At 41.9% G+C, this 24,749-nt stretch overlaps 1 protein-coding gene across 1 annotated transcript in view; it reads right to left on the bottom strand.

Annotated features, from left to right (window-relative positions):
* The window catches only part of LOC149230384 (uncharacterized), a 90,772-nt gene extending 66,891 nt beyond the window's left edge, over positions 1 to 23,881 (bottom strand). The window contains exon 1 of the mRNA XM_089381304.1: positions 23,867 to 23,881. Within this exon, the coding sequence (XP_089237430.1) occupies positions 23,867 to 23,881 (15 nt within the window). The remainder of the gene's footprint in view (positions 1 to 23,866) is intronic.
* Between the last annotated feature and the right edge of the window lie 868 nt (positions 23,882 to 24,749).

The raw sequence follows: 24,749 nt of genomic DNA, 5'->3' as shown, positions 1-24,749 counted from the left end.
AAATGGAGGTGATGTAGATTACTCTAATTCACCTGTTGATATGGATGTTTCTTATGATTATGAATTGAACTTGTCTACAGATTTTGAACCAACTTCCTTCAAAGAAGCTTCTCCTCATGATGAATGGAAAGAAGCAATGCAAAAGGAGTATGATGCCCTCATAAAGAACGACACTTGGAAGCTGGTTGATCCTCCATTAGGAACCAAACCGATTGGCTGCAAGTGGGTGAACAAGAACAAGTATAAAGTTGATGGCTCACTTGACAAGCACAAATCTAGGCTTGTGGCAAAAGGTTTTGCATAGAAGGAAGGGGTCGATTATGAGGAGACTTTTTCCCCCACAGCAAAATGGGCTACCATCTAGACACTCTTTGCACTAGCAGCTCAGAACGCTTGGAAAGTCCATCAAATGGATGTAAAAACTGCTTTCTTTAATGGAGATCTAAAAGAGAATGTTTTTATGTCCCAGCCTGAAGAATTTTCTGTGAAAGGACATGAACATAAAGTATGCAAACTTATGAAGTCCTTGTATGGCCTCAAACAAGCACCGCGAGCCTGGTATGAAAAACTAACTGTGCATCTTCTGAAACTCAATTTCAAACATTTTGATCTTGATGATGCAACTTTATTTGTCAAGAAAGTTGACAAAACAGTTGTACATCTTGTGGTATATGTAGATGATCTTTTGATGACAGGGAACAATGAAAGCTACATTGGATCCATAAAGAAGGAATTGGGGAAAAGTTTTGAAATGACTGATTTGGGCTATGTTCATTACTATCTTGGCATTGAAGTAACCCAACATCCAAAGTCCATATTTCTTTCTCAAAAGAAATACATTGGAGATTTGTTGAACAGGTTTGGCATGACAGAGTGCAATCCTCTTACTACTCCAATGGAACAAAACTTAAAGCTCACATCTATTGAAGGAAAATAATTTTAGGATGCAACAAAGTATAGACAACTTGTAGGAAGTCTCAACTACCTAACTACTACCAGACCAGACATTTCATTTGTTGTTGGAATCCTCTCCAGGTTTATGCAAAAGCCTTGTGAGGGACATTGGTCTGCTATGGAACTCAAGACTTGAGAATCAAGTATACACAGGTGGACGACTTCAGCTTGATTGGATACTCTGATTCAAACTTCGATGGAGACAAAGAAACTGGGGTATCTACTTTAGGATATGCTATGAGTCTTGGATCAGGAGCTGTCTTTTGGAGATCACGCAAATAATCAGTTCTAGTAGATTCCACAACAAAAGCAGAATACGTGGTAGTAGCTGAAGCAACAAAAGAAATTGTGTGGCTCAAGAACATTCTTGAAGATTTGCAGGTAAAACAAGTACAACCAACTCCACTCATGATTGACAATACCTCTGCAATAAAGTTGGCCAAGAACCCAAAGTTCCATGATCAAACAAAGCACATCAATACTAAATATCATCTGATTCGACATCATGTTGAGGCCAAACAATCCATCTCCGTCATTGTTCCACAAATGAGAAAATTGCAGACATCTTCACCAAAGCGCTTGGAAGAGAAAGGCTTGAATGATTCAGAACAATGCTTGGACTCACCAACATCCCTTCAAATTAAGGGGGGGAATGTTGACACCTAATCCTTGTGATTGGGTAAATATATGTAAATAAATAAATGATAAATATGAACAGTCATCGGGAGATGAACTGAACAGTCTCTCCGTCATGTATATAATGGACCTATCTGATGGAATAGATAACACGAATCAGTTTTTGCTTAATGGAGTTACTGCCTGGCCTGACAGAAGACACGTCATTTCATGACCAGTGTCAAACTTGAAACGACAAAAGTCCTGCTATCTTTTCATGTTTATAAACGTTTGGAAAAGAGCTGAAAGCATACCGCCACTTTTATTCTCTATAACGAGTTAAAAAGAGAAAAATACTCGGCAATCTTTTCATCTTTTACGAGTCAGAAAAGAGCCTAAAGGTGACTCGTCCTAGAGGAACGAGTGGTATAAAGGGTAGAAACTGGTCCCGACAATGGTGGAACTACTCAAAACATGTAACGGTCAAGAGGCTGGCTAATAAAACCACTCATTGCTATGGTCCCTCAGGAAAGGAAAAACAACCAAGTGAAAGCATATGATCAGCCAAAGAGATGGTGGCGATGGAATGAAACAACCAAGGCTCATCTAGCAGAATTTAGCGGATAAAAACGGCAATCACGAGGTGTAAATCAGGTATGGGTTCATGTTTACACAAGCTTGAACCATGGAGAACTTCTCTCGGATTCAGTTTCATGTTTACACAAGATTGAAACAAAAAACTATGTTTGTTATGAGTTCGCATGCCTCTAGAATAATCGAGGTACATGCCCCCCAAGCTTCACTGCGTTCAATGAGGTGGATGGAATGAAGGTTCACTTTCGAGATCTTGGAAAGACTTGACTTAGAATTTACAAGATCTTAATCAAAGACTCGATTTGGAAAAGGTAGGTGTTTCATTTTTTAATGAGGTTGACACAGTAAAAGAACTATCCTCATAACCCTTGTTTCATTTTTTAACGAGGTTGACACAGGAACAAACTATCCTCGGGACTCCTTGTTTCATTTTTTAATGAGCTTGACAGAAGACAAGGAACTATGCTCGTGACTCCTTGTTTCATTTTTTAACGAGCTTGACACAAGACAAGGACTATGCTCGTGACACCCAGTTTCATTTTTTAATGAGGTTGACACAGGAACGAACTATCCTTGGGCCTTGTTCATGGACCAGATGAGAACATGGCTCCTAAGAGGTCTTCACTAGATGGAAGAAATGCATGCTGGGAGGAACACATGTCATGAGGGACAAATGACAGATCAGGTTCCAATGTCCCTAGTACATGATGTACGAGACCATCTGCATAATCATTAGCAGAGGCGAAGACAGAATGGGTAGCCACATAATTGACCTGTGGCAAAGAAGGTACTGCTTGCGGATAAGAACCGATGGGGGATGACGGTGGCATAGGAGGCATCGGGTGACTAAAGAACAACAATTGATAAATAGTCACCATTCTTCCATCATGCGGAAAACAAACCACATGGAAAAGTGAAGAAACAAGAGCCCGCATGGCATAAATATAATCATGGCCAAGGAGAAGACTGAAATCTAAAGCACCTTGGACAACCATCACGTCAATATAGATGGTTTTGCCTCCCAAAGTAACAGGGAACTTCGGAAAGATCCCTGAAGGTTGACTAGTTCCTCCGTTGAATGCCAACAGATTCTGCATGACCGACACAAGCTGTGGGGAGCCCAAAGCTTGCCAAGTAGTGAAAGGCATGAGGCTAACCGACGCACCTTCATCCAAGATAGTGCCAAGTATTGCCTTATCATAGGCATGTACTATAAGCTAGAAAGGCACATAGGATGGAAGGTGGAAAGTAGTCAAGTGACTCCAGTCGAAGGAAACGACCGAACTACTTGGTGGGGGTATCATATGATTGCCCCCATGCTCAATAGGAACCGAAGAAGGACTCTCTTGATCACTAGGGATAGGAGGGTCATTCTCGGACTCAGGAGAATCTGATGAGAGAAGAATAACATGAGCAGTATAATCATGATGTTCTTTGGGAATAGAGTGGACCACTGGTGGTGAATCCAAGTTGACACTCTTTCCGACCAATGGTTGGTCTGGAACAGGTTTAGCACAGCCAGGTTTGGAAAGAGGAGGATGGACAAGAGAAGAATCTAAGTCAATATTTTTGTCAACGGGGAGATGATCTGAAGAGAGCCTTTGATAACCAACGAGAAGTCGGGGTGAAGAAGCTATAAGACTTTCCAAAACAACAGAAGCTTTATCCATGAGCGGACAAAGGTGAAGGGGATGGTTGCCTTCACATAGCCTACAGGGGAATCGAATCTTCCCTTTCATCTTACCACTACCAGTCGATAGGGTAGCATCGTCATGAGCTTCAACGGACGACGAGGGATGAGGCAGATCATGAGACCATACTTCTAAGATCCTAGGGATGCCAGGAAAATCACGAAGAAGTTGGTCACCCTTCCACATATTACAAGGAAACTTAACCTTCCGCAAAGGAGCAGAGGGTGGTATGACCTAAGAGGTACTCGAAGAAATAGTTGCACGAGTGGTCTCACGCTGATCGAAATTCTTCTTCTTCTTAGTCTCCTGGTTACTAGATGTGGAACTTTCACCAAGCGAAGGAGGAGATGAAGGTGAAGAAACAGGGGAAGAAGGCGCATGCTCAACCTTGGAATCAACATGTCGTGATTCAAACAAAGGATATAGTGGAATAGGAGTAAGGATGCTCGGGACCACCGAGGTTGAAAACAACCAAACGGGTAGACTGATGGTTAACCCATGCAAAGACAATGTTGCCATGTATGGAGCACCGACATTTCCAAAAGAAGGAAACGGACCAGGGTTCTCATCTGGGGGAAGACCTTGGCCGGTAGACTCGGGGAATGTTGCCATAAGGAAAGAGCCTGAAAAACACTCTTATCTCAGCCAAGAACTCGAACTGTTACCAAGAATATTTCGTGGGTAGTAAATTTTATGACGCAGGAACAAAACTTGACCTTTTCATGTTTCAAGAGTCAAGAAAAGGACGAAAAGGTGACTCTATCTCTTTTGAGGTTTAATGAGCCTGAAAGGACATGTGCTCAGATGGACCTTTTCTTTTAAGGTGCTTGAAAAGGAATGAAAGTGACTACTTTGGAGAACTAGGCAAAGGGTTTACCAAACAACTCGTAAAACTACATATACACCTTGGCGGTCATATGAAAACCAAGGATTTTCTGTACGGCAGTCAATCTTCCTGAATGTTGTGTTCGGTGCGTTACGGTTTGCAAGGCAGTAGACATGGCTGCCTAAGGATATAGGATGATAACCTAGTGGGGTCTCCTAACATATACTTGACGGTATTGGGAGCACAAGTCCGTTCTAGCAGCTATTGAGTCACAAAAGGAGGAATCACCCAACCTTAAGTGAAAGCAATAGTGACTAGGTTTAACGACGCCGGAGCACGTCTCTAGCCTAGACCTCTAAATAATGTGCGTTAAGATCCAATGCATTGTTAATTTCATTCAGTTCATTTTAGAGTTGATCTTGAATTAGGTTTCAATTTCCAAGCCCTAATCAAAACCTAGGATGCAGCTAGAATGAGTAAAGCATCTTTCATTTCAATGAACACCTACCTACAGGAGGGTAGAGAGATCATTCCCAAACCAAGAAACACAATGCATAAACACATCAACCCTACAATGCATGGATACTACTGATGATAAATTTTAAATTTGCTTTTCAATTTCTCAAACATGAAAACTCGAAATGCAAATATACTCTCACTTTCGTATACTAAATGAATGCAATCTTTTGATTTTGATTGTTTTGAATTTAAAGAAACAAACAAGCAAGTGTGAAACCGGTCGATCCAAACAATTGTGATCTATGTTCGGTAGTGAAAAGAAATCGAATCAATACTAAAGATTGGTTCAATAATTGTCACTAAAAATCAACCAGCAAGAATCAAGTAATGAAGAAGCCTCAAACAAATCGATAAGAAGGTTGCAAATGAACCTGGGGAAAACAAGCAACCAAGTCAAGTAATTCAAGAATTTGAAAAACACTAGGCCACAAAGCTAAAAATACAAGATTCACTCAATGAAACCAAAGAGACGGTACCTTAAACATAAGCAATCAAAAACAAATTGATGGGTAAGAGAAAGATAACAGGGGATCAACAGGACTGGTGAATTCAGGAGGTAGAATTGGAAAAACAACTCTACAGAAATCGTTGTGGGCATAAAGCCAGCAACTAGGGATGATCAGCCACTAGCTGCAGCAACAGAGTGACGTCGTCACGAGAGTACACGTCTCTTCCACGACGGGCCGATTTCAGGAATCGTCGCGACTGTACGACAGGATTCAGCGACGCACAAAACTTTAAAACAGAGACAAGGCGACGTTGGTGCGACTGTTAATCTTTTTTCAGCGACGATCTTAAAAACAATGAAAGATAAACCAAAAACTCCCAAAACAAGACCAGCCTATCCAACAGATAATCAAGGGACTTCCTAGATTGACCTAGGTAACCCAAAATACTGACAGTTCAACCCCAAAATCCAAGAAACACTAGATAAAAACCAAAACAAGAGAAAATAAGAGAAGAAACATACAAGGGACTCCCCAGCGAAGTCACCAACTTGTGAAGTAGGAAAGTGTTCCCTCTGTGGATAGAGGCAACCCCTCTAGCCCAAGAGTGGGTCTAGTCACAACAAGGACAAAACAACAATTAATTCCCTTAAATAGTCATCGTTGGAGGCCTACCTCAAATCGGTGGTTGATGAAGTTCCGTTGCACTGCTCCAGCTTCCGTTTCCTTCTCCTTAATGAGCAATCAACCTAAAACACCACAAGAAGACAACAGAGCATGTAACCAAGACATAGGAAATCATCATTGATTGTATTAATGATAAATCAAGAGCAAAGCTTACAACCAAGTCTTGACATCGCAAGCCTTCTTAGAGGGTCCAACCAGTATGTTTCTTCAAGCATTCACTCTCAAAGATAGGTCTCCCAAACAAAAATATCTCTCTCTCTCACCTACAAGATTTAATACAAGGTTAAGGACACTCCACAACCTCTTGCAAACTATTAAGCAATCCCACACTTGTCACACTCACACCACAACTATCTACCAAACTCAAAAGCAACATCTGCACTATACAACCAAAGGAACCAGTAGATCATAGCAATGGTGAGTGATTTTATAGGAGAAGGAATCTCCATGAAATGAGGGAGAGGGATCTTATCCTCAAGGAAGGCAGCACAACAGACGGAACCACCATCACAGAGGCGGAAAGGCGACCCAAACTGACCCAATAACTAGCTCTAGAAATGTCTAGAAGGCCGACTATTTGAACTAATTCACCAAATCTGGATTGTCACAGGTCATGAACTAGGGACTAGTGATGACGTCGTAATGATATAGTGCATGACAGAGAACCATCGCGGATTTTAAGGGTTTACTAGCGACGAGGCAGAAACTTAGGGAATGAGGGTCAATTGGTAGCATTAGAGAGCATTTTCTTAATCTTCTTGCATGAGTGGGAAGATATGAACATGTTTATTTGACACATGACACAGCAGAGGGACTGAGATTAGGACAGTGACAAATTACTATGTAACAACGGGTTATGCAATTACCTTGATGTTTGGGACTACCCGAAGAGGAAAAATTTATAGAAACGAAGGAAATAAGGGTCCATAGTATAGCCCCTTGATTTCACCTCCGTGAAGGGACAAAGAAGCGATAGTGAAGGTCTCTCTACGAAGCGCTATTCAGTTAATAAGACAAGTATTCCTGCGAATAACACCTCCGCCCACACCACCTCTGACTTCACCACCATCATCTCCAACTTCACTCGTACCGCTTCCACCTCCACCGCAGTTCAATATGGCAAATACAGTGAAGTTGCCTTTGTTCAAAGGCTTGGAAAATGAGGACCTTGTTACACTAAAATCTGTCACCATGACTATTTGCAGTCAGTATGGCTCCATCAATTGTCATACTGTCCTCCTTGGCAAGTCTTATACCTCTGCTCCTCATGTCAAACTCCAAGAAAGAGAGAAAGTCTTTAAAAAGTCAATATAACTCTGGTTACACAGTTTCTCTTACGCTTACCTGCGTGTACGCACCTCAAGTTCATAATACCTGCGTACTTGTACGCTCTGTCTGTAAAGGGGTGGGTGCGTACTCTTGTAAAGGTCAAAAGGCGCAAGTTTTACTTCAAAAAAGTTACTTGTGGTCGAATCTAGAGCATTCTAGAAGATGGTTTGACGTGGATTGAGCGCCTCGAGATGGTTCATGCATCCCAATGAAAGAGGAACTTATCCCATCAAGAGGGGAGCTATCCCATTGAAAGAGGGGCTTATCCCATTGATGGTGGACCTGATTAACTTCCTCCAAAGCACTATAAATACAGGCATTGGTCCAGAGGGAGGGGAGGTTGAAAGCTGAACATTCCTAAGGGTAGATGTTGCTGAAATTAGGACTCCCTTTTAGAGCTTGAGAGGAGAGATTCCCATCCTTTCTTAGCTTCATTTGGAAGTGGGTGAGCTGATCAAAGTAAAGGAGAACTCTTGCTGGACCCTGGGAGGGACCTGCACAACACCAAGGCACTGGTTATAATGGTTTCTTTTGTTTCCAATTAATACAATTAAGTTCATTTTTCTCAACAAGTTGTTATATATAATTTGTTTCGTAAACGCCTTGGTCTTTATGATGAATATGTTTTATTATATGAGTTATTCAGGTGCTATGTAATCGTTTGCTTGTTATTGAATGCAGGCTTCAAGGAGAAGGAGCTCATCTGGATCGGAGAGGCTTGGCTGCTACAAACAACGTTGGACTAAAGGTAAGACTTGAACACCTGGTTGCTTTTATTTTAAATGCATATTTAGGGAAAGATAGTGCTTGATTGTTTTGTTTGTCACTAGAAAGCCTTAGCTTCTAGGGAGGTCGGTTTTGTCCGCAAAATTGACTCTTTCCGCATGACAAAATGGCGACTCCACTGGGGAATCCATGGATTTGATTGATTTCTCTTTTGATTGATACTTTGATTTGAGAAAATCTGATTTCTTTCTAGTTTTTGGCTGATTGACTGTGAATTTGGGTGGAATAGCTTAGGGTTGAGTTAGTTTTTATTTTTCTTGATTTGAGAGCACTACGCACCCTCTGCGTTAAGCACAGTGCGTACCTGTACGCACTTCTGCTTTGTACACAGAGCATGGCCGCACCTGTGCAAACAGGCTGCCTGCGTACCCTGTCAAAAGTTTAGAAAATTTCCATTTTTTCCTTTTTACCTTTTAGATTTTGTTTATAGCTTGTTTATTGCTGTCCAGATCCACTGGTTACCTGTCAAAAGTTTTCATCTAAGCATCGAGGGTTTTAGTGAAGTTCATAGAAATTCTAGCCCTAGGTTTGATTTTTGTATTGGTCTTGTAGTGACTCTGGCTTTAGAAGTTGTAAAAACCTTGGATATCCCTGGTATTTTTAGTCTTCTTAGGAGTGGGACCATTCGTAAAATCCACCTTTGTTTGAGAAACCTACCGTTGTGTTGTCTCTTTGCGGAATTTCGAGAAGGCTTGTCTGTTAAGCTGTGAATTTCATTCTTAAGAAAAAGAACAAGAGTTTTTGATTTTTGTTTTTGACTGGTTTATGATTCTGCATGAATTAGACCTTGGTTGAATTGTAACCGAGTAAAACATCCTGGAATTATATTTTGTAGGCTTTTACCTCATTAGATTTGCTTTTAGGTAAATTTCTCTTAGATTTGCTTTTAGGTAAATTTCTCTTAGATTTTCATAGATCTTAAAATTGATTTTTGTTAAGTAGTTTTACATGCTTTGTTAAAATAAAAATAAAAATGTTTTGAAATTGATTTGCATTAGTTTTTCTTGATAAAATTAGTGCATTAGAGAATTTGTTATATTTTCTCTTAGTGATCAATTTTTGCATTGTTGGAAGTGAATGGAAACTCTCTCCTTACTTTAGTTAGGATTCATCGAATTGAAAGGATTACATTATCATATTCGATTTCATTCAGTTTTGAGTCGGGTCATAACACCATTGGTTTCGTATCCATTTACCCCTTTGAGTAATAAAAGCCTAAATAACACAGCGCTTAATTAAAATTTATCTAGTAATTTTTACATTTCTAGGGCTCTGATACACCAACATAGCTTAGGCTAGTGTCTTCGAGTAGGAGAGTAATTAACTCTCCAAGACAGTAAAACCAAACAAGTAGCTTATCTTGCGGTAGGATAAATCCAACTGTTACATTTATACTCTGGGAAAGCTCCTCTTAAAGGAGAAGCATGAGATCGTGTCCGAACCAGTGAGGGAATCAATCCTCCTTCATTGGGAACGACACCAGATATGCACGTACTACAAACGGTAAACCTCGGATTAACCATTGTCGAGGAGCCTGGGGTCACTTGTCGGTAAACCTTGGATTATTGTCAAGGAGCCGGCAAGGGGATTGAGCTTGTTACTCTGCCCTTGCGTGTGTATCGGATTGTAGACTGTTCCCCCAGGTATATTTGTTGCTGTTGGTGACCTTAGTGACTATTATCTTTAGGATTCTTCCTAAGGTGACGGTGGAGGGAAGATCCCACTGTACCTGGAACAGACGTCGGCTAGACTCACTTGGATTTTTTGGGGGGTTCACTTCACTCGAGACTGTTAAAGTGGAGGAACTTGGTCCAGTCTATTCATTAAGCAGGTTGCCGGGGTAACTGTTCCACCTGCCATTTCTGTACTGAATTCTGCGAGGTTGGATTTCATCACCAACTAGTGTTTTCGGTCCGGAAAGTTACTGTTTGTGTGTGGTTTGACTCCTAGATTTGATAGCGCGTGTTAATTTGTTTGTTTTTACTTTTAGAGACCATAGGTGTGAATTGTGAATTTTAATTGTTAGGTGTGAATTGTGAATTGTTAATTTTAGTTTTAAATTCACTGAAGTTGAATATAATGGCAACTGTTCCGGAATTTACCAACCTAGGAACCCCTCTTAACGAGGATCCTAGTACTTTTCCTTTCTTTGGAAATGTTGGTCCTCCTTATATGGCTACTTTGTCATTACCTGGATTTACAATAGGTTTACTGATATGGTTATTTTCAACTTCGTTGGCCCCAAATACTCCAATTGTTCCACCTCAACCGAATGCTTCACCTCAACAGAGTTCACCATCTCAACATCACCAACCTTCTGTTGACCCTTTACCTTCTTCGCCTAATTTTTCTTCCTCCATTTCTTCCTCTTCGCTTGGTAAAAGCCTTGATGCTAGTAACCAAGTATCTAAGAAGAAGAAGAAGCAAGATAAGAAAGAAGTCAACCAACCAACCGTGGCTGTAAGTGTTAGTTGTGTTGAGGAAAACTCCGGCATGCATCGTAAACCCAAGTACCCTTGTAGGCTTTGTACGGGTGACCACTTCCTTATCAATTGTCCTGGTATTCCAAAGGTCTTGGAAGTATGGTCAGAAAAATCACATCAACTTTCCATTGATCCATCAACCAGTGATAGTCAGGTTCCTGGGAAAAAGGGTAAAGTTAGGTTTCCTTGTAAGTTATGCAAAGGGAGTCATCAAACTCACATTTGCCCTCACATGGATGAAGCCTCAAAATTGTTGGAAAACCTTACTGTTCCACAACAAGAATTTCCAACTGGTTACCGTAAACTTTCTCCCAACCTACCGTCAACTGACGGAGTGATTGATCTAATTTCAAGTACAGTCGATCACACTCTTCCATTGGAGAGTGAAACTCATGTCACTCAGGTTGAAGATCCGTTAGTTGATCAAGTGGTCGATTCAATTTCACATTCGGTCGATCCCACTTTCCCTTTAGAGAGTGAACTTCATACCGCTCAGGTTCTTTTTGTTACTTCAGATTCTTCTACGCCGGGGGGCATTTCACCTGTTTCTACAGAACCCCCTCCAAGTACTGAGGTCTTTTCCTTTGATTGGAATAGAGTGACAGAACCTCGTCTTCCTTCCTCCATCCCTTTCCAAATCATTGTCAAGGCTGGTGGTAGGGACATGCATCGCACACAGGTAGATGAAGGTTCTTCTGTTAGTATTTTATCCTCAACTGCTTGGAAAGCTTTGGGTTCCCCTCAGCTTGCGCCTATTACGCTGAATCTGAAAGCTTTTAATAGAACCATTAGTGAACCTTTAGGGATCCTTCCTAAGTTTTCTATTACCTTGGAAGGTAAAACTGTCTGTATTGATCTAATGGTAGTTCGAGGTCCCTTGGATTTCAATTTACTCCTTGGGCGAGACTATGTTTATGCAATGAAAGCTGTCGTATCGACACTCTTTCGCGTGATGTCTTTCCCTCACAATGGCAGTATTGTGACTGTAGACCAGCTTTCGTTCCCTAGTCTTGTTTCAACTACCAATAATATGACACCCCTAAATGTTCCTAATTCTAAAGTGGTATCTACCATGCCACGGGTTAATTATATGGCAACTGGTCCCATGTTTTCAGTTACCGATGTAAGTGAGCCTCTCACTGTTTGCTCATCTTCCTTTGATTTAGATCCGGTAATTCACATGGAAAACTCTATGGGATTACTTGAACACGATGTTCTTATCCCTTTTGAGTCTCTTGACATGTGTTCCTTCCAAAGAACTATTCTTCCTTCTGATGAAGACCTTTTGGAAGCCATGATCAAGGTGTGTCCATTGACATGTCTTTCTTCCAGTTGGAAGCCATGATCAGTTGTTACGAGGAAAGTTCCTTTTACTGTGTCGACCTCGTTAAAAAAAAAATCAGTGAGTATGAGGACAGTTCTTTTCCTGTGTCAACCTCGTTAAAAAATGAATCAGTTATTCGAGGATAGTTCCTTGTCTTGTGTCAACCTCGTTAAAAAATGAAACAGGCTGCTGTGAGGAAAGTTCTTTTTACTGAGTCAACCTCGTTAAAAAATGAATCAGGGGCGAGGATAGTTCCTTTTCCTGTGCCAACCTCGTTAAAAAATGAAACAAGGAGTCTTGAGCATAGTTCCTTGTCTTGTGTCAAGCTCTTTAAAAAATGAAACAAGGGTAGGTTATATAGGTATATTGTAGAGAGTAGTTATGAGCAAAGTTCCTTGTCTTGTGTCAAGCTCGTTAAAAAATGAATCAAGGATTTTAGAGCATAGTTCCTTGTCTTGTGTCAAGCTCGTTAAAAAATGAATTAAGGTTTTTAGAGCATAGTTCCTTGTCTTGTGTCAAGCTCGTTAAAAAAATGAATCAAGGTTTTTTAGAGTATAGTTCCTTGTTAGGTAGATTGTAGAGAGTAGTCATGAGCATAGTTCCTTATCTTGTGTCAAGCTCATTTAAAAAATGAAACAAGGGTTTTGAGGATAGTTCTTTTCCTGTGTCAACCTCACTAAAAAATGAAACAACTCCCTCGAGTCTTTCCAAGATTTCGAAAGTGAACCTTCATTTCATCCACCTGGTTGAATGAAATGAGGCTTGGGGGGCATGTACCTTGATTTGCATCATTATGCTGGGGCCATGCGAACTTATAGCAAGCATAGTTTTTCATTTCAAGCTTGCGTAAACATGAAACCAAATCCGAGCATAGTTCTTTTCCTATGTCAAGCTCATTAAAAAATGAAACAAATCCTCCTCTAATTGAGTTGAGAGTTTGACTAGATCTCATAAATGTTAAGTTGTATATTTAGGTTAGTTATTTCAGTTTTTTGCATAATTTTCTTATAGTTTAGGTCGAGTCTTTCAAATGATCTCGTAACTCAACCTTCATTTCATCCAACTGGTTGAATGAAATGAAGCTGGGGGACATGCGCTCTAGCAGTTATGCTTAGGGGGCATCAAGCACAATTTTCTCTCTGTTTCAAGCTTGTGGAAAAATGAAACTACTTTGAAGCATAGTTTTTCTCTGTTTCAAGCATTTGTAAAAATGAAACCTATCTCGAGTCAATTTCAGTTATTTTCAAGACTCGTTAAACTCATGAAAATCCCGAGATTATTTTGCTATCTTTCATTCTCGTAAAACAAATGAAAATGCCGAGTTCTTTCCGTCTTTTCCTGCTCGTAAAATAAATTGAAGGTCGGCTATATGAGTACATTTTTATCATTTTTTCGAACTCGTTAAAACTTACGAAAAAGTGAAACCTTAGAGTGATATTTAAGCCCTTTTCTGACTCCTAAAACATGAAAAGATTGCCGAGCGTTTCTTTTACACTCGTTAAAACGGAATTAAAAGACGGTCCACTTACAGCTATTTTCCGACCGTAAAAACATGAAAAGATTGCCGGATTTTTGTCGTTTCAAATTCGATATTGGTTATAAAACGATGTGTCGTTGATCGCTTTTTTACTTTTTCGGGTCAGTGACACTAATAACGAAAAGTACTCCTTGGTCGTAAAAGATCAAGCGGTTCTCTCAAGTATTATTTTATACTTTTTCGGGCTTGGGAGACACAAATTTACGAAAGAGGTCAACCCTGGAGTCTTCTTAAGTTTTTTAGACTCTCTAAAATTGAAAAACGCCGAGTTTCTCCTATACTGGACTCGTTAAAATTTCACAGTAAAGGACCTGTTCGATTACAAACAGGAATGGACCACTCCTTCTTAGGGTTCGAATCTAAACTAAGTTGGACTCATCCGAAGGATGAGCTTATAATCAAGCAAATGTTATCCTCCTCAAGCTTGTAAAAAATAAAGAGGTACTTGCCAAAAATGGTGGGGGAAAAGAGAGGAAAATGAGCCTATTTGTTATACTTTGTCTCAGAAAAAACCTTATCACCACTCTTGAATACGACACTTTTCATTCACCTGGGTTGGGAAATCCTTTGCCTAATAGTTGATCAAACCACATTGAAAGTCTTTAGCCGGTTTCTGGGTATTAACTTTGGGACAATTGCCACCAAACCATCTGTAGTGTCGTTATGTGTTCAAGAGGAGTCTTGCAAATAAACCATTCATCTGCAAAATACCTGCATCCATCTTGACCATCCCTGAGTCAGTCCTTACAGCTACATTTCTTCAACTTGATTTATGATTTCGTGTTGTGGGCTTGCCTGCAACGGGTCGCTTTCTATTGACATCAGCACATTATCTAGAAAGATGATCTAGGAATCGTCAGTACCTTGAAATCTGCATGCATCAATGGCAGGTTTCTCGCCTTTGACGACGGCTTACATCATTGACTTTCGATCGAAGGATTCCGTGACATGTTCGACTTCAACACATTCATTCACATCTCACGGATTGTACTGGGTACTTTGAGAGCCATTGACATCACTGGTGGTCTCTCTCACACTTGTTAACAGTTTACATCATTGACTAGTAATCAAGTGGTTTCTACCATGTTCGACATCAACTCATTTATTCGCATGGATAGAATCGTACTATTTCGGGAAGTAGAAATGAAAACCCTGGATCTAGTTTCCGCCATCCAGGCTGCGAGGAGTTTTGTATTCATTATATAGTAGACTAATTATAAACAGATGGCTGCATCCATACTGTGTCTACATGAGTCTATGATTATGATGTACTGCGAAATCATTCCTATATCAAAGCGGTAGTTAGTTTGTTAGTTAAAGTTTTTGATCTGAGTATGGGAATGCCTACCTCAGCGATGATATGATCTCATATATGTATTTTGTGTTGAATATTTGCAGGTTCCAACTGGGCTCTCCACAAGATAATCCTTGAAATGATAAAGTGCTTCACCCTTCCTAAATGATATGAAACCCTAATCTACTACAGGCTTTGCACTTTAGGGGGCAATCTGTTACACTAAAATCTGTCACCATGACTATTTGCAGTGAGTATGGCTCCATCAATTGTCATACTGTCCTCCTTGGCAAGTCTTATACATCTGCTCCTCATGTCAAACTCCAAGAAAGAGAGAAAGTCTTTAAAAAGTCAATATAACTCTGGTTACGCAGTTTCTCTTACCCTTACCTGCGTGTACGCACCTCAAGTTCATAATACCTGCGTACTTGTATGCTCTGTCTGTAAAGGGGTGGGTGCGTACTCCTGTAAAGGTAAAAAGGCGCAAGTTTTAAAACAAAAAAGTTACTTGTGGTCGAATCTAGAGCATTCTAGAAGATGGTTTGACGTGGATTGAGCGCCTCCAGATGGTTCATGCATCCCGATGAAAGAGGAACTTATCCCATCAAGAGGGGAGCTATCCCATTGAAAGAGGGGCTTATCCCATTGATGGTGGACCTGATTAACTTCCTCCAAAGCACTATAAATACAGGCATTGGGCCAGAGGGAGGGGAGGTTGAAAGCTGAACATTCCTAAGGGTAGATGCTGCTGAAATTAGGACTCCCTTTTAGAGCTTGAGAGGAGAGATTCCCATCCTTTCTTAGCTTCATTTGGAAGTGGGTGAGCTGATCAAAGTAAAGGAGAACTCTTGCTGGACCCTGGGAGGGACCTGCACAACACCAAGGCACTGGTTGTAATGGTTTCTTTTGTTTCCAATTAATACAATTATGTTCATTTTTCTCAACAAGTTGTTATATATAATTTGTTTCATAAACTCCTTGGTCTTTATGATGAATATGTTTTATTATATGAGTTATTCAGGTGCTATGTAATCGTTTGCTTGTTAGTGAATGCAGGCTTCAAGGAGAAGGAGCTCATCTGGATCGTAGAGGCTTGGCTGCTACAAACAACGTTGGACTAAAGGTAAGACTTGAACACCTGGTTGCTTTTATTTTAAATGCATATTTAGGGAATGATAGTGCTTGATTGTTTTGTTTGTCACTAGAAAGCCTTAACTTCTAGGGAGGTCAGTTTTGTCCGCAAAATTGACTCTTTCCGCATGACAGACCTGGACCAATTATGGTTCGTTGTCAGGGCTGTATGGGAAGCTCAAGGTGTTATAGATGATCACTTAAAGAAGGAGACACTGGTTAGTGCTCTGTAAGATCATGTGCTAACCTGGTATATTAAGTACTTTAACAATAACCCGAATGCTAGAGTAGCAGACATCCAGGCAGCATTAAATAGGGAATTTAGCAGGCCTAAATCTGAGACGCAGCCGATTGCGGGATTCAAAGAGATTGTAATGCGACCAGATGTGATGCCTTCAAAACTAGATCAGAGGTTGAAATGTACAATCCATGAAGCCAACATAAATTTGATAGATGGACAACATCGTGAGTGGTTTGTGGCTTCGATACTACCACACGTAAGGAGTGCGTTGTCGCAGCAGAAGATAAAAACTCAGCTAGAGGCCTTGGAGATTTCCATGAGACTACATGAGACTCCAATGCAAGATCCTAATCTAGGAGTTCAGTAGATCCATGCGCAACTGAAGAATCTGTGCCTTGAGATGCAAGGTCTCAAGCAGGACAAGAGGGTTCGACTAGAGGTATGCGAGGAAGTATGGTGTTTGAAATGCAAGAGTCAGGGTTATGACAAAGATCATTGCCCGGTCTTTGCAAACTACCTTGTAGGGGGAGGACCGATGCCTTTAAGGCTAGAAGCTCAAGCAAGACCTTAACTGTCACTTGCTATAGAAGTATGTACAAGCACCACAACAGCTGTTCTGCAACTTTTGTAGGTTGGTAGGACATGATGAGTGTACTTGCAGGAGCTATGAATTGATGATGGATAGAACTCTCGCCTATAGGGTTCAGACTGAAACGCTGCCCCTCGACCAGAATGCAGGAACGATGCGGATGAGATTTCAGGGGTGAGTACGAGACCGAGGAAGGGGAGGACCTGGTAGAGGTCGAGGACAGTTGATTTGCTACAATTGCAAAGGACCAGGACACGATTCCCGCGATTTCACTAATCCAACACGTCTATCATGCAAGTATTGCACACTATTTGATCATGAAACAAAATAATATCCTACACTAATAGCTAGGATACGAGACAAAGGGGCACCATGACCTCCACTGACTTAGAACTTGCAGATGATGAGGTCTGAACCGTGCGAGGAGGATCCGAATGTAAACATAGTTCTCAGGAGTGGGATCACGAGAGGGGATGACAAGGGGAAACAGCTAGAAGACAGTACATGGGTTTGCAAAGCCCCGGAAAAAGAGGTTGAGTTCGACTTGGAGCGTGCTCATGAAGCCTTCATGGAAGCTAAGAAGAGCTTCGTTGAGGCCTCCACCTCAGGAAGCAAGGATAAGCCTGAGCCAGAGATGGACCCTTCTATGCTCACAACTTTCCTAGAAACCTGTATGAAGTTACTACATGAGAGTAAGGCTGTGAAAGGGTTACAAGAACTCATCAATAGATGTGCTAGGACCCCACTAGGTGAGCTGTGCGTAGTACGAAAAATTGGCAAGCATAAAATGAGGATGGGATAGGAGATGAGACTAACCCCACAAATAGGAGAGTATGAAATGTATCAGGTCATTTTGGACCTAGGGTTAGATGCGAATGTCCTACCAAAGTAAAATTTGGAGTGAATGGGGAGACTTGTGCTGCAATGGTCTCCAATTCAGCTAAGGATGGCGAATCAACAGAAAATCATCCCCATGGGGCGGCTGCAAAGGGTGACTGTGGACATTGAGGGAGCGAGCGTGCTGGCGGATTTAAAGTAATAGAGATAGTGGATGATAGCAATCCCTACCCTGCTCCCATGGGAATTAACTGGGATACTGACATGAACGGGGTAATCAATCTAAAGAAGTGAAAGATGATCTTTGAGAATAAATCACTGCACGTAATAATACCCCTAGATCCTGCTGAAGGATCACGCTATACAGAACCAGTCCACGATTATGAGAGTGATGATGATATGGACTACATCAATAAGATAACAGCACGAGACCAAGACTGGGTGAATCCCACCGTAGATGGAAGGATTACATGGGAACACGAGAGTTCGTACACTTTGGATTCCGACGAAGAAATAGAATGCTGGCAGAATCGGTTACACGAAGTAACTACGCTGAATTGCAACATGGTGACCCAGTCACTACACTGTGTGTTGTCAGAGGCAAGAAATCTGCCTATTTATAACAATCTAAATGAGGTAGATATCTTTTTGGATGCATTTGAAAGGGAGATACCAAAAAAGCCGCGCTTCTAGGCCTTGGATTGGGCACTGCACGCTACACCTACAAGATGGTGGGGTACACACAAGGGAAGCTTTGGTGATTGGTGCGAATGTAGGAGGATGATGAGAACATGATTTTGGAAGCCTAAGATGCAACTGATAGACAAGTACGATGGGCAGAATGATCCACTTGCGCATATGGCCAAATGGACGCAGGCTTATGGAGAAAATCCCCAACCTGAGTGGGTGCACCTGTTTTGTCATACCCTGGATGTTATCCCAATGAATTCGTATATAGAAATAGAGCTCCGCCATGGGACAGGCGACTAGGATATCCTACGCGAAGGATTCATGATGACATTCAGTTTTGAGGATGGGTTTGACAGTATTGATGAGGTGCTACAAGAGGTGAAAGCAGCCATCTTTAGGATACCGCAAGATCCTTTAGACCTAATTAAGCCTGAATGGGCTACTCAGCTGAGTCACACGCTTGAATGTTATAATGTAACTACTGAAGATGAGGATGAGGATCCACAAAAGATTAACATTCTTTAAAACCACGAGGTTCAAGGATTGCAGATTGAGAACCCTGATATAACCACGCTAGTGAAAACAAAACAAGTGAACATTAGTATGGAGGTAGAACTCAAATTCACGAATATTGGAGACTACTGGAATGACACGATGATGGATAAGGTCGCTGAATTTCTTTGCGAATACCAAGACTTATTCCCTACCAAGTTTACGGATCTAAAAGGAATAATCGGAGACCTAGGAGTGATGAAGATCATGTTAAGACCTGATGCGAAGCCAGTTAAGCAGAGGCCTTACCGTCTCAATCCAAAATACAAGGAGAAGGTCTGCTCAGAGCTAGATAAGATGCTAGCGGCAGGCATCATTGAGCCTGTGAAAGAATCTGATTAGGTAAGCCCTATGGTGGTGCAAGAGAAAAAGTAGAAGGATGAGATAAGGATATGCGTGGATCTCAGAAAAATAAATGACGCTTATGTGCATCATCCTTTTCGGACTCCGTTCATAGATGAAGTGTTGGACAATGTAGGTCGCTAGGAAGCATATTCCTTCACTGATGGGTTATCTGGGTACCACCAAATCAAAATCACGCTGAAGGATAGGAGCAAGACAACCTTCACGACTGAGTGGGGTTGTTTTAAATACACAGTAATGTCGTTTGGATTGAAGAATGCATCTGCAATCTTTTCACGCATGGTTGTTGCAGCATTTAAGGAATTTATTCATAAGTTCCTGGAGGTATATTTTGATGGCTGGACTGTATTTGGGTTGGTTAAGTGCCACGTAGAAAGTTTGCGCCTAATGTTGGATACTTGTCGAAGATACCAGATTGTGCTCAATCTCAAACAGTGTCTATTTTGCATTCCTTTTGGGAACCTATTAGGGCATGTGGTTTGCAGACAAGGACTGGTGGTAGACCCCTCGAAGATCGTGGTGATACTGAACTTGGAAGCACTGAGGAGTGTGAAACAGATGCGCCCTACTCTGGAACATACGGGATATTACAGAAAGTTTATTGAAAGCTATGCCTAGATCACCATGTCGATGGAAAAATTGTTGAAGAAGGATGTCACGTTCTGCTGGAACTATGACTATAAGAAAATATTGGATATATTGAAAGAAATATATCCAATATTCCTGGATTGTAAGAAATAGTTTCATGTACATGTTGATTTGTCATGTATAGCACTGGGGGAAGTACTAAGACAAGATGGAGGCGAAGGCTTGGACCATCCTATTGTGTTCGCAAGCTGTAGATTATTCAAATCAAAGAACTATTCTACCACTGAACACGAAGGTCTAGCTATGGTGTATGCATTCCAAAAGTATCGGTACTACTTGCTAGGAGGCCATTTTAAGATGTATACAGATCACTTCGCGCTGAAGTACCTGGTCAATAAGTCTGTGTTTGGGGGGGGTGGGGAATCTGCAGATGGCTCTTATTGTTCCAAGAGTATGATTTTGAATTTTTTGTGAAGCCTGGACGATTGAACGCGGGACCAGATCATCTGTCGCGCATCAAAATATGGAGGAACCCACTAACTTGGAAGAAGGATTTCCTGACACACAGATATTTGCAGTATGTGTCACGGATTGTCATTTTGAGGATATAATACACTTCCTAACAACAAGAACTACACCGAAAGGATACTCTGTCTAGCAAAAGAAGGAATTAGTGGTGCACGCGGTAGATTGCTCTGTCATTGTTGGGCATCTATACAAGATGGGGACTGATGAGATATTGTGATGGTATGTACCTAAGTTTGAACAAAGAAGAATCCTTATGGACGCCCATGGAGGCACTGCGGGAGGACATTATGTAGGGAGAGCAACTACACAAAAGATTCTACACATAGGATTGTGGTGGCCAACCCTTCATCGGGATTCAAAAGCATATTGCAAGGCATGTGATGTATGTCAAAGAACAGGTAGGCCATTGCGGAGGGATGAAATTCCTTTGAATCCACAAATGACGTTGCAAAATTTAGAGAAGTGGGCAATAGATTTTGTAGGACCCATTCAGCCACAAGGGAAGACAGGGGTGAGGTACATTATCACGACGATGAAGAATTTGACTCGTTGGGAAGAAGCACAGCTGGTGAAGGATTGCACGGGTGCGATGGCCGCGAAGTTCATATTTGAGCATGTATTGACACGATTTGGATGTCCAAGGATCTTGATGAGTGATCATGGTACACACTTCCTGAATGAGATTATCAACGCACTAACGGAGGAATTTCAGGTATATTACCAGAAGAGCACACCTTATCACCCACAGGCTAACGGGATAGTGGAGGCGTTTAACAAAGTTCTTGAAAATGCGCTGACCAAGGTTTGCAATGCTCAGTGAAGTGATTGGGACCTACACATACCTGTAGTATTGTGGGATTATCGAACAACTTGCAAAATGCTGACGGGACAAACCCCTTTTAGGCTTGTTTATGGTGTGGAAGCCATGATGCATATGGAATACATCATGCCTAGTCTACGCATAGCAATGCTCATAGGTATGACAAATCATGAAGCCCTAGAAGAGAGGCTCGCACAACTAGATTAGCTCGAAGAAGAAATATTTTTGGCTAGGTTTCACCAACAGGTCCAAAAGCAGTGTGAAAAGGCATGGCATGATCGACACATCAAGTTGCACACATTTAAGGTAAACGATCTGGTTTTTTTGTATGATAGTAAGTTTGATAAATTCCCCGGAAATTTCAGGATGCACTGGTTAGGGCCTTATGTTATTAAGAATATTACTAACGGAGGCACTGTACAGTTGGTCAAGTTAAATGAAGAACCCTTCCCAAGAAGGGTGAATGGTAGTAGCTTGAAGCCATACACTGACGGTCCAGCCATGTGACTAAATGAAAGTCACTTAGTCTTAGCACTCCAGGCAGCTAAAAGGAGGCGTGGGACTATAAACGAACTACCTGGCTTGGGGAGCTAGGAGATTTCAGGACTACGTGAAGCAGGGAAGTGTCACATTGTCTACGACAGCGTGAAGGCAAGTGCAATACTCATGGAAATAGTGCATAGGTCCACCGGAAAGTGACTGTTAAAGTCACTGTTTATGATTTGATGGTCGGATTGTGGCCAAATGGAGTGGGCAGTAGGCACTTAAGGCGAAATTTATGGATTAGATTCTTGAAAATCTACTGCTAATATAGCATTAATGGGCCGAATGTGGGGGCAATAGTCGGATTTGAATTCAGAAGGCCCTATAAATTACAAGTGGCTGTCCAGCGAAAAAAACTTGGCATTTTGAAAATTCAGTTGTCGCGCTATCAAGTGTCTATGGACTGTGCGAATTTTGAGGCTTTGAGAGCAAGTTCAGCGTTTGAGAAATTGCCGAAGGAGACGCAGGACCTCTTGAATAGAATGATGTCGACACCCGTGAAATCCATGGACACAGAAGTGGTGATAGCCAAGGAATCTGTGCAGGAAATTGAGGTAGTAGAAGCTACCCCAGAGAGTGCTGAAGTGGTAATCGAAGTCCCTAAATCACCCAGGACACTAAGACTAAAGAAGGATAAGCAGACTATGCTACTAGTGTGCATCTCACCAAGAATCCCACAGAGGACCAAGATCACTTTGCAGGAAAAGGGGAAGGCCATTAATCTAGAGGCAGACAAGGAAGAATCTGAAGAAACCCTGGCAAATGAGGAGGATTTGGAAATGGAATTTGAAACCTAGGGTGCAGACCCTATTACCGAGTTACCAGAATATGTTCCTCCATGCAAGGGAAAAGCCAAGGTGCCAAAGGACATATTCAAGAGCAAGAGCACCCTGCAAACTCCACTGCTCTTGAATGACATTGTTTTTGAGGAGCCACGCTTAGGGTGGGTTCTTGTACTAAAGTTAGAAGATTGGGACCTCTCAGATCACAAGAAATTCCCGCATTTAGCGACTGTAGCTAATGCACCAATTGATTGACATGACTGCTGGAATGATTGAATTAGAGCTGCAGACATGGCTCAAGGGCATAGAGAAAGTCAAGCTACTCAACCTGCTCTGGTACCACATTACCACCGCGCCCCAATGGCCGTCTTTGTCATCAGGCAGCTGCTATTCTTGGTGCATGATGGGTGTTTGTGGCTAGAGGAGCCCATTCCCATCACATGCCACTTGATCCATCGGATCACACAGCTGCCTTACTCAGGGGAGGATCCAGCCAATATATCAGAAGGAAAAGGTGGTGAGTTGGTCCTCGTGGAAGCTATGAAGAAGAAATTCAAGTTGGAGAAGAAGAAGTGGGGATATGCCATCTCCAACATTAACAACCCTACAATTAAGGTAGCAACACAAATATTAATAGGGAAGGTGATGTGGAAGTGCCGCATGGATGAGGTGCGCACGCCTGTGATTGCACTAGTAGCCCAATGCGCTAAAGGAGTCCAGTTCAACTCGGCGAATTATCTATGCGGTGAGTTCATTGTGAACTGTCGCAAGGCACAGGAGCAGGGAAAGGCATTCCACTATGCATGGCTCTTGTTGTCGATTGTACTGATGGCATGGGAGCTACCAAAAGACAGCCAATTCCCTTCTATTGTGTCAGATCTTCCAGAGGCAGCGAAGTATGCTTCTCTATGGGCGACCAAGGATGCGCAACACGTAAACGAAAGCAAGATCTTTTGGATCTTGATGGAGATGAGTATCCAAATGGGGATCAATCACAAGACGATTTTGTCTCCCACAATATACGTTAGTTTGCAGAGCTTTGCAGAGTTCAAAGTGGATTTCCACCATGTCTTTATCAGGGCATGGAAGGACCCCACAAAGACATGGAATAACTTACCTTATCTGGCAACATATGATGTTATTTTTGCAGTTCTCGAGTCTTAGCCGCCGGAGTGGTGCGCTGCAACAGGCTCTGTGGTGGAAACGAACAAGTCCACCACGCAGCGTAAGAAGGAAGAAATAAAGCTCAAAATGGCGCAGTTGGCTAAGAAGCGCAGAAAAGAGGAAGCGGAGGGTAAGACCCAGGCAGCATGTGACGCCGTGAAATTGGTAAAAAAACAAGAGACAAGAGGAGAAGAGCACGAAGGACAGAAGTCACCTTCGCCTGTGGCTAAGGTACAAATGGAGGAGCCGACAGAACAAGATGGCGTGGACCTGCAAACGACGTCCACCCGACTCAAGCATCAGAGACTGCAAGAGAAGGCAACGTCACGGAAGAAAACCAAGGCTTCAAAGAGATCTTTGGACCCAATCACCGTCACTGAGGGGGATTTGCACGATATTTTTAAAAATGGTGAGGGATGTCACTACATATTCCCTCCAAGAGTTCAAAGAGTAGCAGCAATTGGTATTAGCGGCTCTTCGAATAGAGCTGCAGGAGTTGCAGGCTAGCACTCCACAGGTTGGCACAATGTCCACTAGCCTCGCAATCATCACTTTAGCTGGCGCGGAGATGTTGCGCACAAGGGTGACCAACGCAATACTGCTACCAGATGGGGCACTTACTATAGAAAATGAAGCCGACAGGCCCACGGTAAGTAGCCTGAAAGGGGTGGGATTGAATATGGCCGCGCTCCCTTGAGGGACGCTCCACCTCTTGTAGGAAGGAGTCATCGCAGAACTTAGGGCCTGAGAGAGTCGCGCTCTATAGGTGATGAGCGAGAAGCGCATCAATATCGAGCAGTTGGTCCTATAGCAAAACGAGGTAGTGGAACAGAATA

The sequence above is a fragment of the Pinus tabuliformis genome, chromosome J (genome assembly GCF_031772625.1).
Source record: "Pinus tabuliformis cultivar Carrire ecotype Pingquan chromosome J, CPIR1, whole genome shotgun sequence".
NCBI lineage: Eukaryota > Viridiplantae > Streptophyta > Pinopsida > Pinales > Pinaceae > Pinus > Pinus tabuliformis.
The sequence above is the reverse complement of the archived record's forward strand: the minus strand, read 5'-3'. Positions and strand labels throughout refer to the sequence as shown.